We start from the raw sequence: 12,747 nt of genomic DNA on the forward strand, positions 1-12,747 counted from the left end.
AACATACACACACACACACAGAGTTTTCCTTTATTTATAATTTCTGCATATTGTGCAGTGGATATATATTATCAAAGAAGATCCTGCCTATCTTACAGATTAATAGTCATTAAATGAGAATAAAAGGAAAAATAATGCAGTCTTAAGATTTTTATGAAAGTGGTCACCCAGTGTATGGAATGAAAAGTCGGTAAAGTTACCTACATATCGGTCAAAAAAGTCTATTGATCTCTACTTCATTCACACACACAGGTGTAGTATACTCTCCATTCCACTGAATACTGCTTTTTATTTCAAGGTATGACTTAGTCCATAGTGAAATACTCTCTAAAAAACAAAAAGTTACTTTCAAACATGTTTACATGAAAATCTAATTTAATGATAATAGAAGTAAATTTTTAAAGTGTAATCTTATTTCCTTTATACGGTGCTTGATTGAATTAATTAATTGAGGAACTTCTATTCGGTTTCACTTTTCTCAAAAGTTGCACAATTATTGTTTGCCTAGGAAGATGAGAATGTGCCCACTGCCCCTGATCCTCCAAGTCAGCATTTACGTGGCCATGGAACAGGCTTTTGCTTTGATCCCAGGTAATTTTTCTCTTTCCTGTGTAGAATTGGGATTACCTGTGGCTCTCAACGTATGGTCCTTGAAAATTTGTTAGAAATGCATATGGTCCAGGGCCCTAACTCAGATCTTGTTGAACCCCAAATCCTTGCTGTAGGGCCCAGCAGTACATGTCTCAGCATGCCTCCAGGTGGTTCTGATGCGTGCCGTACCTTGAGGACCAGTGCTGTAAACACCTTTAGTTGTTAAACTGAATGAACACTGTTGGGAAGCTACAAGTTGTATGAATCTTCATAGTTTTACAAAAGGCATATTTTGTCAGTTAAAAATTGAAGAATTCTTGTCACTGAGCCTCATTTCACATAATGTGATTGTATTTTTTGGATTTTGATGAGAAAAAGATTTTCTTTGTCAATCTAATTGTAAAACTAAAGTTAGAGGCTTTACAGTTGTCAATAGCAAGCTTTTAGGAGCAGAAAAAGAGGTTCCTGGCGTAACTGAAGAATTTCAAGGTAAGTGTTAGTATGCATATCAGCTTAACTAGATAAATGTAACCTCACTGTATCTGAAGGTTACTGCTGTTAAAAATCTGTTTATTAGAAATAGGTAATTCTTTCATTTTATTTCCTCAAGCTTTGATGTTCAGAAGAAATGTCCACTTTGTGAATTAATGTTCCCTCCCAACTACGATCAGAGCAAATTTGAAGAACATGTTGAAAGTCACTGGAAGGTGTGCCCAATGTGCAGCGAGCAGTTCCCTCCTGACTATGACCAGCAGGGGTTTGAAAGGCATGTACAAACCCATTTTGATCAGAATGTTTTAAATTTTGACTAGTTAATTTTTATTAGGAGTTAATAATACAGTTCAGCAGTTGGAAAAAAACACACCTCAGACCACTAAGGAGACCACAAGGTGTCACTTTCATGTACCCTCTATTGCACTTTTCTGACCAAGAGCTACTTTGAGTTTGGTGTTACATAGTGTCAGGGTCAGTCCTTGGTTTATCACTTATTAATAAATATAATTTTAACCTGTTAATCTTACCTGCTTAAGAAGTTCTTGTGTGTTTGTATCTTTATTTATTCCCCATTTTGAAAAATTATATGAATGAAGGAAACGGATTTTAATGTTACCACACTGAAAAAATAGGTATGTATAGTGTATTATTTAGCAGAATATTTACACATCTCTGTTGACCTTGTTGATTGAGCATGACTACTAAAAGTTATGTAACACAAAGAATTTATCATAAGTCTTGCAAAGTTATTCTTTTGAATACAGAAACTTCATAATTTAGCCCATGAAATGTTTTTTTTTTAACCCTCTTTAGAAAGGGAGCTGCATGTAGAATGAGATCACATGCTTCCAAGATAGCAAATATCCTTTTTATATTTGAAATGTTTGCTTTAGGAATTAATAGAATGCATATTTTGCTAATTTTATGACTAAAAAATTTTAGAATATCTGATTATTTTTAAGCCATCTTAAAGCTGTATTTCTATCTGATGGGGAAATGGAACAAGATATGTCAGTGTAATTGTTTCATATTAAATGATCTACTAAACAGTGATGGTTGTGGCATAAAATCACAGAAAATGTATGTCTTTTTTCACATTTTCTTGATGAGTATAACTTTGAAAAAATGTTCTCAGTGATTAAATATGCATAAACCCAAATCAAACTATCGTGTTCGTTATGACTCTGCTGTATATAGTATTCATTAACATTATAGTAGACATTTTAGAAGTGTGTAATTTCATTGTCAAATTTATTTGTGATAGTTTTTCATTAAGTCTAGCATCTTGAATGTCTTTTTGGTCTGGGTCACTAAAAAAATTTTCTGAACTACAGTCCTTTCCCCTTTTAGAATATGAATGTTAAGGATTTAAAGTACTTTGCTGTTTTTGTGGTTATCAAAATATTTAAGCTTGTCTTAAGCAAACTAGCTATCTAAGATGTTAACTTAATATTCAGTGTAGTGGCATTTTGGGGTACTGTTTGTGAACCGCATATACACCATCTCACTTGTATTTGTTTCTAGGAGCAGAATTCATGTATCGTTGGAATCCTTTAAAAGGTGTGAGTCTAGGGCAAAACAGTATTGGGCAGTCAGATATCAGGACATGGCAGACCTGGGATGCAGCGGTAATGAAGACTCCATGTTTTAAGCTTCTGGATAGGTTATATGCTAAGCAGAATATATTCAGGTAAAATATGTTCAATGATATGAACATTTTTGTTCCATCAGTTAATAATTATGGACCATATACTAACCTAAAAGCATCCTTTGAATATTGTAGTGCTACTACCAGTGAAATGAAATTGTCCATCATACTAACCTAGGCAAAACACTGATGAAGTCTACATGTCAGCTGAATTCTGCCCCCACCCAAAAAAGGCAGCCTTAGAACAAGGTACTGAATGGATATGTTCGTTTCTGTGGCAAACTTGATACTGGTCTTTATAATGGATGCTACTGAAAATAAAGAGCCATGTTTATTTTGGGTCAGAGGCAGTTTATTTTAAATGTGATTTCATTTACATTTATAAGCAGCTTTTCTTGACAGCAATTTTGTTTCATTAAGTTGCCTTCAGTTCTAAAACAAACCTCTGTTGCTTTCAAACTTAATGTGCTCTGTCCTGAACAAAACATATGAAAATATAATTTAAAGCACAGTTTTCACAGACACAGTACAATACATTCACTATACACGGTATAACAAAATATTCCCATCCTTACCTGTTTAGTAATACTGTCACGATGAATAAGTAAATAGAAACTGGAAATTTTTATAGTTGAAAGAAATTTAACATGCACAATGACTATTTTATGACTGTTTGTTTAGCTGTTGAACTACTTGATCCAGCCTACAGTTTCTTGCACTAGAAGGAGCGAAGCTAAATAATAATTGCTGGCCTAAAAAAATTTTGGTCAATTCTAGGTAGATATGAAATAGCCAAGTAGGGCCTTCTTATGCACCAACTAGTGGCTTCTCATGTCTGTATCACCCTTTAAAACATAAAGGATAACACTGTATATTCAGGACCAAGACTACTCTTCAGAGATCTGAGGACATTTTTAGCGGGTAGTGTCTTTATAAATAACTTTTAAATCCCTCATTATGAGGGATTCACAATTTAAGAGTGTATTAATAGAAGCTTACCCATCTGGCTAACAGAATTGTCTTCCTTTCAAAACGTCTGAAAAACTGAGGAGGGAGGAACACCTGCTTTCCATCTGTAAGACTTTCAACAAATGGAAACACGGGAAGAAAGTTATTTTACAAGCATTTCGAGTTTGATTTTCATCAGTTTTGTGGGCAGTTAGCCATCTCAAAGCAATTTTTATTGCATAATTAGGCAATTGGTAAACTCATGTTTAAGGAATAGCACTTGGGAGAAATGAACACTCAAGGCATGATGGTACTGTTGGTAAGAAAAACGTTAGGAATGGTCCAGACGTAGGTTATACTCTAATGGGTCACGTATTAGTCACTGACCACCTGCTGCAAGAAGCACTTACCTGTCAATAAGGCTCAATTTCATATTTCAGCAAGATGTCTTACAAAGCTAAACAGACATTTCCAGTGGGAATACAGACATCTACAATGTGATGGAAAAAGTGCCTTTAAAAAAAGTCTGAAAACAATGAGCACGAGGAGGCAACAGGGGTCTTAACAAGATGCTCCTCTTTGAAACGCGCTTGGCATTTTAATTCTTATCTGCAACCCGTAGGTTGTTTGTTAGGGCAGCGGTTGCAAGAACTGGCAACACATAAACATCACATCTGTTGGCAATAGAGAACGACAAAGTGCTTTAAAACTCCACCTAAAGATGAAGATAGAACTAAATTTCACACACACAAAATTTGCACTTAAGTATTTCAAAGTGTTTCCTAACAGATTTCAGGGGAAAGTATTTCACTAAACTGGTATCTTGGTCCACAGACATCAATAGGCATAAATTGAATCCCTTGCACCTAGCAGGCACTCAATGAATGTGTGTTAATGAGTGAACTGAATAGACTTTTTGTACAAAAATGCCATTTGTAACACTAAAATGATTGGTAAGTCACATGGCAAGATTTTCAGCTTTTTAAAGGTCTAAAGGATTTGCAAGATAATATAAAACACAGAAAGCACACCTTTTATGCATGTTATTTAAATATGAAAATATTTTTAGCATATTATGTTAAACATTCTTTCTTATTTATATTTCCGTTACCTAAAGTCTTTCTAGTCACAGGTACTAACTAACTCCATTATGTAAGGCATGGTAACCAGTTTGACAGTGAAGGTATTATTTTGGTTTTGAACACAATGAGTTGATGTGTTGAAAAACTTCAACCAATCACATTATAATCTAGGGGGAAAAACCCTCAGTGCGAGCCCCTCCTCCCCCGCAAATGATATCACTGCAACACAGCTAAACAATACACAACATGCCCTCAATTTCTGTCTTGTTTTGGGGGAAATGTGCTGAAAAACCTAGAGCTTTGTTTAGCACCTTATATCAAAGTAATGAAAATGGGTATGATGATTACATGTGCAAATGTACAAAATCATTAACTCTACAAAGATACATCATTCCAAAATTACAGAAAAAATTTAAAGCATGCATTTATTCTTTAAAGGGTTGCTGAATGCTTCCCCTGAAAAAAGGTGGCTGTTTTCAAAATCAGCAACTGCTGGTGAGGATTTCTTGGCACAGTTATGACCAGCATGTTACTGCTGCATCTTCCTGATAATGTCGGCCGACACCGGGGGATGGAAATTGATTGTGTGGTGCCGCAGGCCCTGAGCTGTCTTGTAACTCTTACCACAACGACACTTGAATGGTTTGCGGACACGAATCTGTGTTCTGTGGCCATTCTTAGCATGGTACTTTATGCCATTCACATTCTGTGGAGAGGACAAAAATATCACCTATTAGACGGAGTCACACAGTGTCAGATGGCGGGGGAAACCTCAGTGCAGGTCTGACTGCAACTGGACAGCTCCTGGATGGCAGCTGTAGACAGAACAGGCTTTTTCGCGAACTCGCAGTCGTGTGTTAATCGTGGGCGGTGCAGACTAGGTCATGCACACAGCTCACCCAAGGCAATTTCAAATACTCCTCAGTTACCCTGAAAGTACTGACTTCTGACTTTTTTACATAAAATACGTATTTAAGACCCAGACTGTATAAAGAGGCACAGCTCCCTCTGAATCGTTTCTACTCTGAAGAATGTTAACGATGAAAAATTACATACAAATGTCCTCAAGATGGCCCCGAAAAAAATCTAAAGAAAGAAACATAGGTTAGGGTAATGAAGTTCAAGACGTGTATAAATTCTTCATTCGGAAACTCAGCTTGTGTCTTGCTCCCAGCCAACCATGATAATCCCTACCTTATGTAGGGATTTTTGGTCCATTTTCTACTCTGCATTAAGCCAGTATCTGTGCCCAAATCTTGCCCCAGCACTGTTGTGTGTGTTAAATAAACACCTATGGGCAGACAAGGCCCTACTTTTATTTATGTACTATTCCACACATACAGTGAACTTTAAAAATGTTAGGTTATTAAAGCCTCAGCAACAGAAAAGTTCCAAACTTCAAATTGGCCTACAAATCCTAAATGATAACATGAAATAACAAAACGCTTTCTGGATTTGTTAATTGGTTTTGCTACCTCACTTGCATATTCTATTTAAGACGTCATGCCTAGAATCACTCTACAGATTCAACCAAGTTAGTTTTGCTTATCCCAATTACATGGTGAGTAAACAGGCTCAGGACATTGAGTAAACTGATGGAAGATTTAAGTAAGAATAAATGGCAGAAGTGATACTAGAGCATAGGTCTTAATTTCCAAGTCAGCTACTGTCAGACTGAGGAGTAAGGGAAAAGAGAAGACAGGAAGTTGTTGAGTACAGATCACCAGAAGAGTGGACTGTTTTCTAAAGTATTATCTGAATCTAGGCCCACTGAGGCCAGTCCTGTGCCCAACGAAAGGTTTCCAACATAGCCGTCTTCTACTTCATAGGATGCCCTTATCGAGCTCCCAAAGAATAAGAACAAACTGCAGTTGTTTCCTGAGCATCTAGCACTGTGCCTGGCACATAGTAGCTGCTCCACTAGTACCTGTGAATGAATGAATTTGTTAGAGCATGCCTCATTCTGGAAGAAATTGAGAGTTGCCATGAAACAAAATATGTTCAGAGGTTATTACTATTTATATTTCCCTATTGGAGATTCACAGTGCACATTAATACTTTTTCAAAAGTCCTATGGAAGAGAATCCTCTCGACTGTTGAACCCAGGGGTGACAAGTAGCAACCAGTTGTCTATGCCTTGAGTCTGAGGGCTGTCCAGTGAGTTGAACCACAAGGACAGACACGACTTCTTCCCTGAACGTCCAGCTGTTGGCCTTCTGCGCCTTCAGCCCTTGTCATCCCTGCATTAATCCCTGCCTGCAGGGTGACCAGGCACTTCACTGGTCTTCTAGAGGCATGCTGGGGAGTAGGAGATTGCTGCGCTGGGATGTGGGGAGGGCAGTAATGGTGCAGAATCCGACCCGTTAACAGAGATGGGTAGATACGCCCTGCCAGCCCCTTGCTGCTCCAACCATCCCACCAGGGGCCCAGGCACATGGGTAAAGAAGCCAACCTGTGTTATCTAGCCCCAGCTGGTACCCTGCTGCAGTGGCATGAGAGACCTAGGTGAGAGCCACCCAGCTGGAGCCAGGCAACAAAGATAAGCATTGTTTTAAGCTATGGGAGGGAGGGAGATGGGGAGGAAATAACTGTTTTATGATCATTAGAAAAAGACTGTCAACTTTCTAACAGTTAACATTATGGTGGGAAGTCTCCTGACTCACAAATGCTTAATAATTTACATCTGCCTGCTTAATAATATTCCATTTATTAGCTCAACAGATACTCACGGAGTACCTCAGTGAATGAAGGGTTACGAAAACATTCCTGTGGATGAAGCGCTACTAAAACATTTCATGTCCTCGCTTTCACAGGGAACTTGTTGCAAGATGGATCATTATAAATCCAGCTACCCCTGTGCCCCAGTGCCACTCACGCCTTGTCAGAAAAGAGAGGAAGCCAAAAATAATAAACATTTGAACAACAAACAAAAAGGCATATAGCAACTCCCAGCAGGACCAGGTCTTAGATATTCCATCCAGGCCCGAGTTTTTTGTTTTTTTTTTTTCAAATAACTAATTAGGTGAGGGAAGGTTTGAAACCAGAAATTGCCAAAGCCCCCAGAAGCCACTCCAACATGAAACCAGATCTGGAGTTCAACAGGGGAAGGACACGCCCAGGGTTGAGTTGATTCCAACAGGTTTCGTGGTCAGTTCCCAGCTGGATTGTCAACACTGTGCTGTGCGTGGCTATGGGACTGACACACATGTCAGCTTTATTACTCTGGAAAAATTAGGAAGCCAGTTGCATGTGTGGAAACACATGGCATTTCCAGGGTTGGCCAAAGAGCCTACAATACACTACCTTACTATCTCTTTCTCTTTGTTGCTGTGATTTAAAATGTCCACAAGTGTCATGGGACAGCTTATCACAAATGTTAGTACAAGCTCTAATCAGATGTAAGATTTCCCCCATCTGTTCATTCACAGACAGCAATGGAAACTTCACTTTCTAAGACTTGAGGAGCTTAAAAAGCTTCACTGAAACTCCGAATTGCAGAGACCCTGAAATGAGTTTGGTCTTTAAAAAATATTAATAACAAAAATAAATAATGTCAGGCAACTTGAAAATGAAATACTTATTAAATCCTCTGGTCTCTGAAAGGGGGAAAGGGAATTAAGCTCCAATAGGACAAGGAAGGTCACTACAGTGAGAACTTTTCCTCATGCTGAGAACTTGATAACTACTGTCTTATTCAGTACTCAGGTTTTAAATAAAACTGACATTCAGGACTTTCCTGGTTGGGATAGTGGTTAAGAATCCACCTGCCAACGCAGGGAACACGGGTTCGAGCCCTGGTCCAGGAAGATCCCACATGCCGCGGAGCAACTAAGCCCGTGCGCCACAACTACTGAAGCCTGCGCACCTAGAGCCTGTGCTCCGCAACAAGAGAAGCCACCGCAATGAGAAGCCCGCACACCACAATGAAGAGTATCCTCCGCTCACTGCAACTAGAGAAAGCCTGTGCACAGCAACGAAGACCCAACGCAGCCAAGAATAAATAAATAGATTAATTAATTAGAAAAAGAAAATGAGAGGTACTGAAGGAGAGCGGAGGGGAAGGGGGGGCATTCTAGGCAGAGGAAATAACACGGGAAACAACTCGGAGACCTAGCTGTACTGCTGGGCCCTGCTCCCTTGCCCTACTCTGTATGAAGTCTGGGGAGTTAGATGCTCATCTTCTCCCAGTTCTGCGAATGCCAGTGAAATGGTGAGAAGAGCTGATCCTCAGTCAGTGCCCAAGAGACTCATGGTTGAGAGACTCCCTGCTCACGGGGGCAGGGAATGAGACACATGTGAAGTCAGCCCTGGGAATGAACAAGATGGCAGCAGTTGTGGATTCTGCCCGACTCCACGGCACACCAAGCTCATTATGCCCTCCACTCACCAACACCCACTCCAACCATCACGCAGTAAATAAGATGAAATAATAATAGCAGAGAACACCTGGTACACCCTGCGGCCAGTAACTTCCCAGCAGAAGGAGTTAGACTAAAACTGTAGGGAATATGACCACACTCATGTCAAGCACTTGGTCAGGAGAAGCAGTTATGCATTTGTTCCTGTCCCATGTGCACCGTTATGTGGCACTCTGGCCCAGAAAAGGAAACTCACACTTCCCTCATGGAAGGCAGGACCACTAATTGCCACCCATGTCATTCGCCAGTTAGTGGTACTGAAGCAGTCAGCCTCCGCAGCCCAAGGTTCACGCAATTTTCTTTTGGCCTCAGATGGAGAAACAACACTCCGCAAAGGCCCCACCAACCTAGACACAGGCAAACCGCAGGAGGGGAAACTGCTGGAAACTCGAGGAAAATAGAAGCCAAAGAATAATGACAAGAAAATAAAAATGACCAGGGGAAAAGGATGTAAAAAAGGAATGAAAGAGAGGTGGGAAAGAGAGAAGGCCTCATCGTAAAGGGTGTAGCTTATACCACCCCCCCACCAGCTTTTTGGGGTTTTTTCGGTCAGCTACAATCTGGGTCGTTACTTTGCTCTCTCTTTTAACATCGCTGATGTGCAAGACATCCTTTAGACAGTGTTTGGACCCTTGAGAGAAGGCAGCAAGACGGCAGAGCACAGAGGACCAGCTCTCATGAAGCATGGAGAGAAGGCGCATCTGGAGGTAGGCAGGGTACAAGGACAGCATCCCTGTCCAGCTTTCTCCACTTTGAAAGAAAGAAAGAAGGGGAAAATCTTTCTGCAAGCAGAGCTGTCCTCTGGACAAACTAGCTTGTCGAACGATCCCCTGGGCTCCTGAGATAACAATTTTGTTGCCTTCTCACCCCTGCACCCACTTCCACGCCGCCTTCTGATCCAGAGGAATGTACATGTGCACCTGGGATACCCAGACAGCGCGTCAGGACACCCTGATGGGACCTCACATCTCCATCCTGGGGTTTTCACTGTAGTTTAAACAAAGCGCATCTGTGCTTCCCATGATAAAAATTTAACAGTATATAGATCAGGTGAAATCATGGGCAACTTACCTGTGATACATTTGGGTTTCATGCTTTTATATCAGAAGCAGGTATAAAAAGTATTGAAATAGATTTTTTTAGTGTTCAGAGACACACTGAAGAAGGAGCGATAGGGGAAGTGCTTATGCTGCCACACATTTTTCAAGCCTTTCTTTAAGAACAGTCAATCTGCCGGGGAAAGTAGCATCTCGTCAAATGCACCAGGTATGTTTTTGATTTTTACATTTCTATCTCACAGTTGGATTTTAAAGAGCTGCCAACACCTCATGGGAAAGTTTGCAACTTTGTTTTTCGACATGCCCTCTGGACCCACACTTGAGTGCTGTGGGTGTTCTCACTGTTCTGTCCCTTTGAGTCTTCTTAGTAGAGAATTTGGCGCCCCCAGCTGCCCTGACACCCAGAGGCAGGCCCGAGAGACACAGGCTCTGCACCACCTACAGAGTTCATCGAAGCTAGAGCGGGCGGGTTTGGTGAGAAAAATACCAAAGCCCCCTTTCTCCCGAACTCCTTTCAAGCAAGGGCTTCCTCAGCTGGAAGTAAATGCCCTGCAGCGTTTTCCAAAAGGGCTCTGTGAACCGTCTGCAGAGCCGACCACTGCGGAAGGTGTTTGGCAAATAAACAGGTGACGCATTTGATATTCTGACTGGTCTGACATGAATCTGAAGAATATCAAAGACATGATTCTCCCACCAAAAAACTCTCTTTTGACGTACCGCTCCCACACGGGTCAGTGAAGGGGACAACACACCCAACGGCCAGAAACCAGGGACAGCACTGACCTGCGGGCAGCCTGGGCCCAGTCCTGGCTTTCCAGGGGGCCACCTACTCCAAGCGAGGTGGCACTTCTCTTACCTTGTACCTCTTCTTACAGCCGGGAACCGGGCAGGCGAAGGGCTTCTCCTCGCCGCCGTTCATGCACATGGAGCTGAGGATGGCCTCGGAGCTGATGGCGCTCTCTGTGGTCCAGGACTCGTCGCTGTCCGACTCCTCGTAATCCACCTCCTCCTCGTCGTACTCGCTGCCTGTGGGGCCAGAGGAGAAACACAAGGGCTGTCAGGACGCCCCGCACGGCGGCGGCTCCTGCTGCCCTGGGAGAGAGCGTCCAGGCGCCAAGGGGCAGCAAGTGCATCTAGTTCCCGGGACAGTCCTGGGGGCAACATATCTGCTTTCCCACGGGAGAGACCGGGGAAAGGGCTTCCCAGCCATTCATGGCGAGGAATGAGCTGTGCAAGAGCTTGGACTCAGTATTCTGCGGCAAAGGTGACTGACTGCAAATGTGCTGGGAAGGCTAAAACCAAAAATAACCAACTATGACAGACACACCCCTGCCCCAACACGCACAGGCACGTACACACACACACACACACACACACGATATGCCTGACATTACAATGGACAGAATTCTGTCCCCTTAGTTTTATGCTTTATTGGCATGGTAAACACAAAAATCTGCAGGAGGGGGTTACATTTTACACTTACTAGGTATTTACACTTCGGTGGGAATTAACTTCAGTTCTTTTTCTTTATAAGCTGAGCTGGGAAGACCATGAAGAAATTTAGAACTAAAAGGGTGTTACCCCAAGCTAGGGAGCAGGGGGACGGAAATGCCCAGAGCTCTGAGGGCACAATGTCATCATCATCATCAGAATGCAGGTCCAGCTCCAGGAAGACCAAACGATTCCCTACCGCACCTGTCCTCAGGGAATAGCACCTGCCTTTCAGCTACACAAAACCCTCCCTGGGAGGGAGGGAGGGCTGAGCCATTGCAGCAGACAGCTCAGACAGACGAGGGGATTCCCTTGTATCCTGGTTAAGAGCTCTGCTCAGAACTGAATTAAAAATCTGCTGTGCTGACTTCTGCCCAGGACGGCAGGGATGGAGAACCACTTCAACAAGCAGCCCCTCTTTGCTCTTTTTTTAACGAGGTCCACAGCCTGTTTATTTGGAGCTTTTGCACAATATAACCCTGAAGGACATAATTCTACAGATCATAAACAGTGTAAAATAATATGTTGACAAGTCCTAATGCATTTACAAGCCCCGTGGAATAAATAGGAATTACAGCACAACATCAATAAGAATTATATGGTAGCAATTACAGTTGTGAAGTTCATCCCCCAGGTGTGAGGCTAAATTGCAGCCGGGGCCTGCCTGGCTGCTCCATGGGGCTCCCCCTGCTACATCAATTATTTCAACACCAGATATTGGCATTTTTATTGGGTTTCATTTTAATAGGCATTAATAAGATTGTTCGAAGAGCCAGTTGAGCCAGGAACAAGGACGCCAGCATCTGCGGCAAACACTTAAAAGGATCCAGGAAGGAAGGAAGGGACCTCAAGGTGAACGAGTGCCTCGTATGGTTCAGGCACACTGGCTGCATCAGCTCATTTAGTCCTCTGGTGACCCGTGAGGTGGGGTGTCACTTTCCGACACGAGAGGAAGTGAGCCCTGTGAGGCTCAAGAGCTGCCGCATCCTCAATTAGCTAGTAAGGGAGTTACCTTT

At 42.0% G+C, this 12,747-nt stretch overlaps 2 protein-coding genes across 2 annotated transcripts in view; one reads left to right on the forward strand and one right to left on the reverse strand.

Moving 5' to 3' along the window:
* TAX1BP1 (Tax1 binding protein 1) overlaps positions 1-1,708 on the forward strand; it is an 85,763-nt gene extending 84,055 nt beyond the window's left edge. Inside the window, exons 17-18 of the mRNA XM_065883670.1 lie at positions 509-591; positions 1,202-1,708. Coding sequence (XP_065739742.1) covers positions 509-591; positions 1,202-1,403 — 285 coding nt within the window. The 3' untranslated portion in view covers positions 1,404-1,708. The remainder of the gene's footprint in view (positions 1-508; positions 592-1,201) is intronic.
* A 3,298-nt stretch (positions 1,709-5,006) lies between these two features.
* The window catches only part of JAZF1 (JAZF zinc finger 1), a 335,532-nt gene continuing 327,791 nt past the window's right edge, over positions 5,007-12,747 (reverse strand). The window contains exons 4-5 of the mRNA XM_065884193.1: positions 11,097-11,266; positions 5,007-5,470 (exon numbers count right to left, since the gene is read on the reverse strand). Of these exons, the coding sequence (XP_065740265.1) occupies positions 5,294-5,470; positions 11,097-11,266 (347 nt within the window). The 3' untranslated portion in view covers positions 5,007-5,293. The remainder of the gene's footprint in view (positions 5,471-11,096; positions 11,267-12,747) is intronic.

This window comes from Phocoena phocoena, chromosome 9, assembly GCF_963924675.1.
Source record: "Phocoena phocoena chromosome 9, mPhoPho1.1, whole genome shotgun sequence".
Taxonomy (NCBI): Eukaryota; Metazoa; Chordata; class Mammalia; order Artiodactyla; family Phocoenidae; genus Phocoena; species Phocoena phocoena.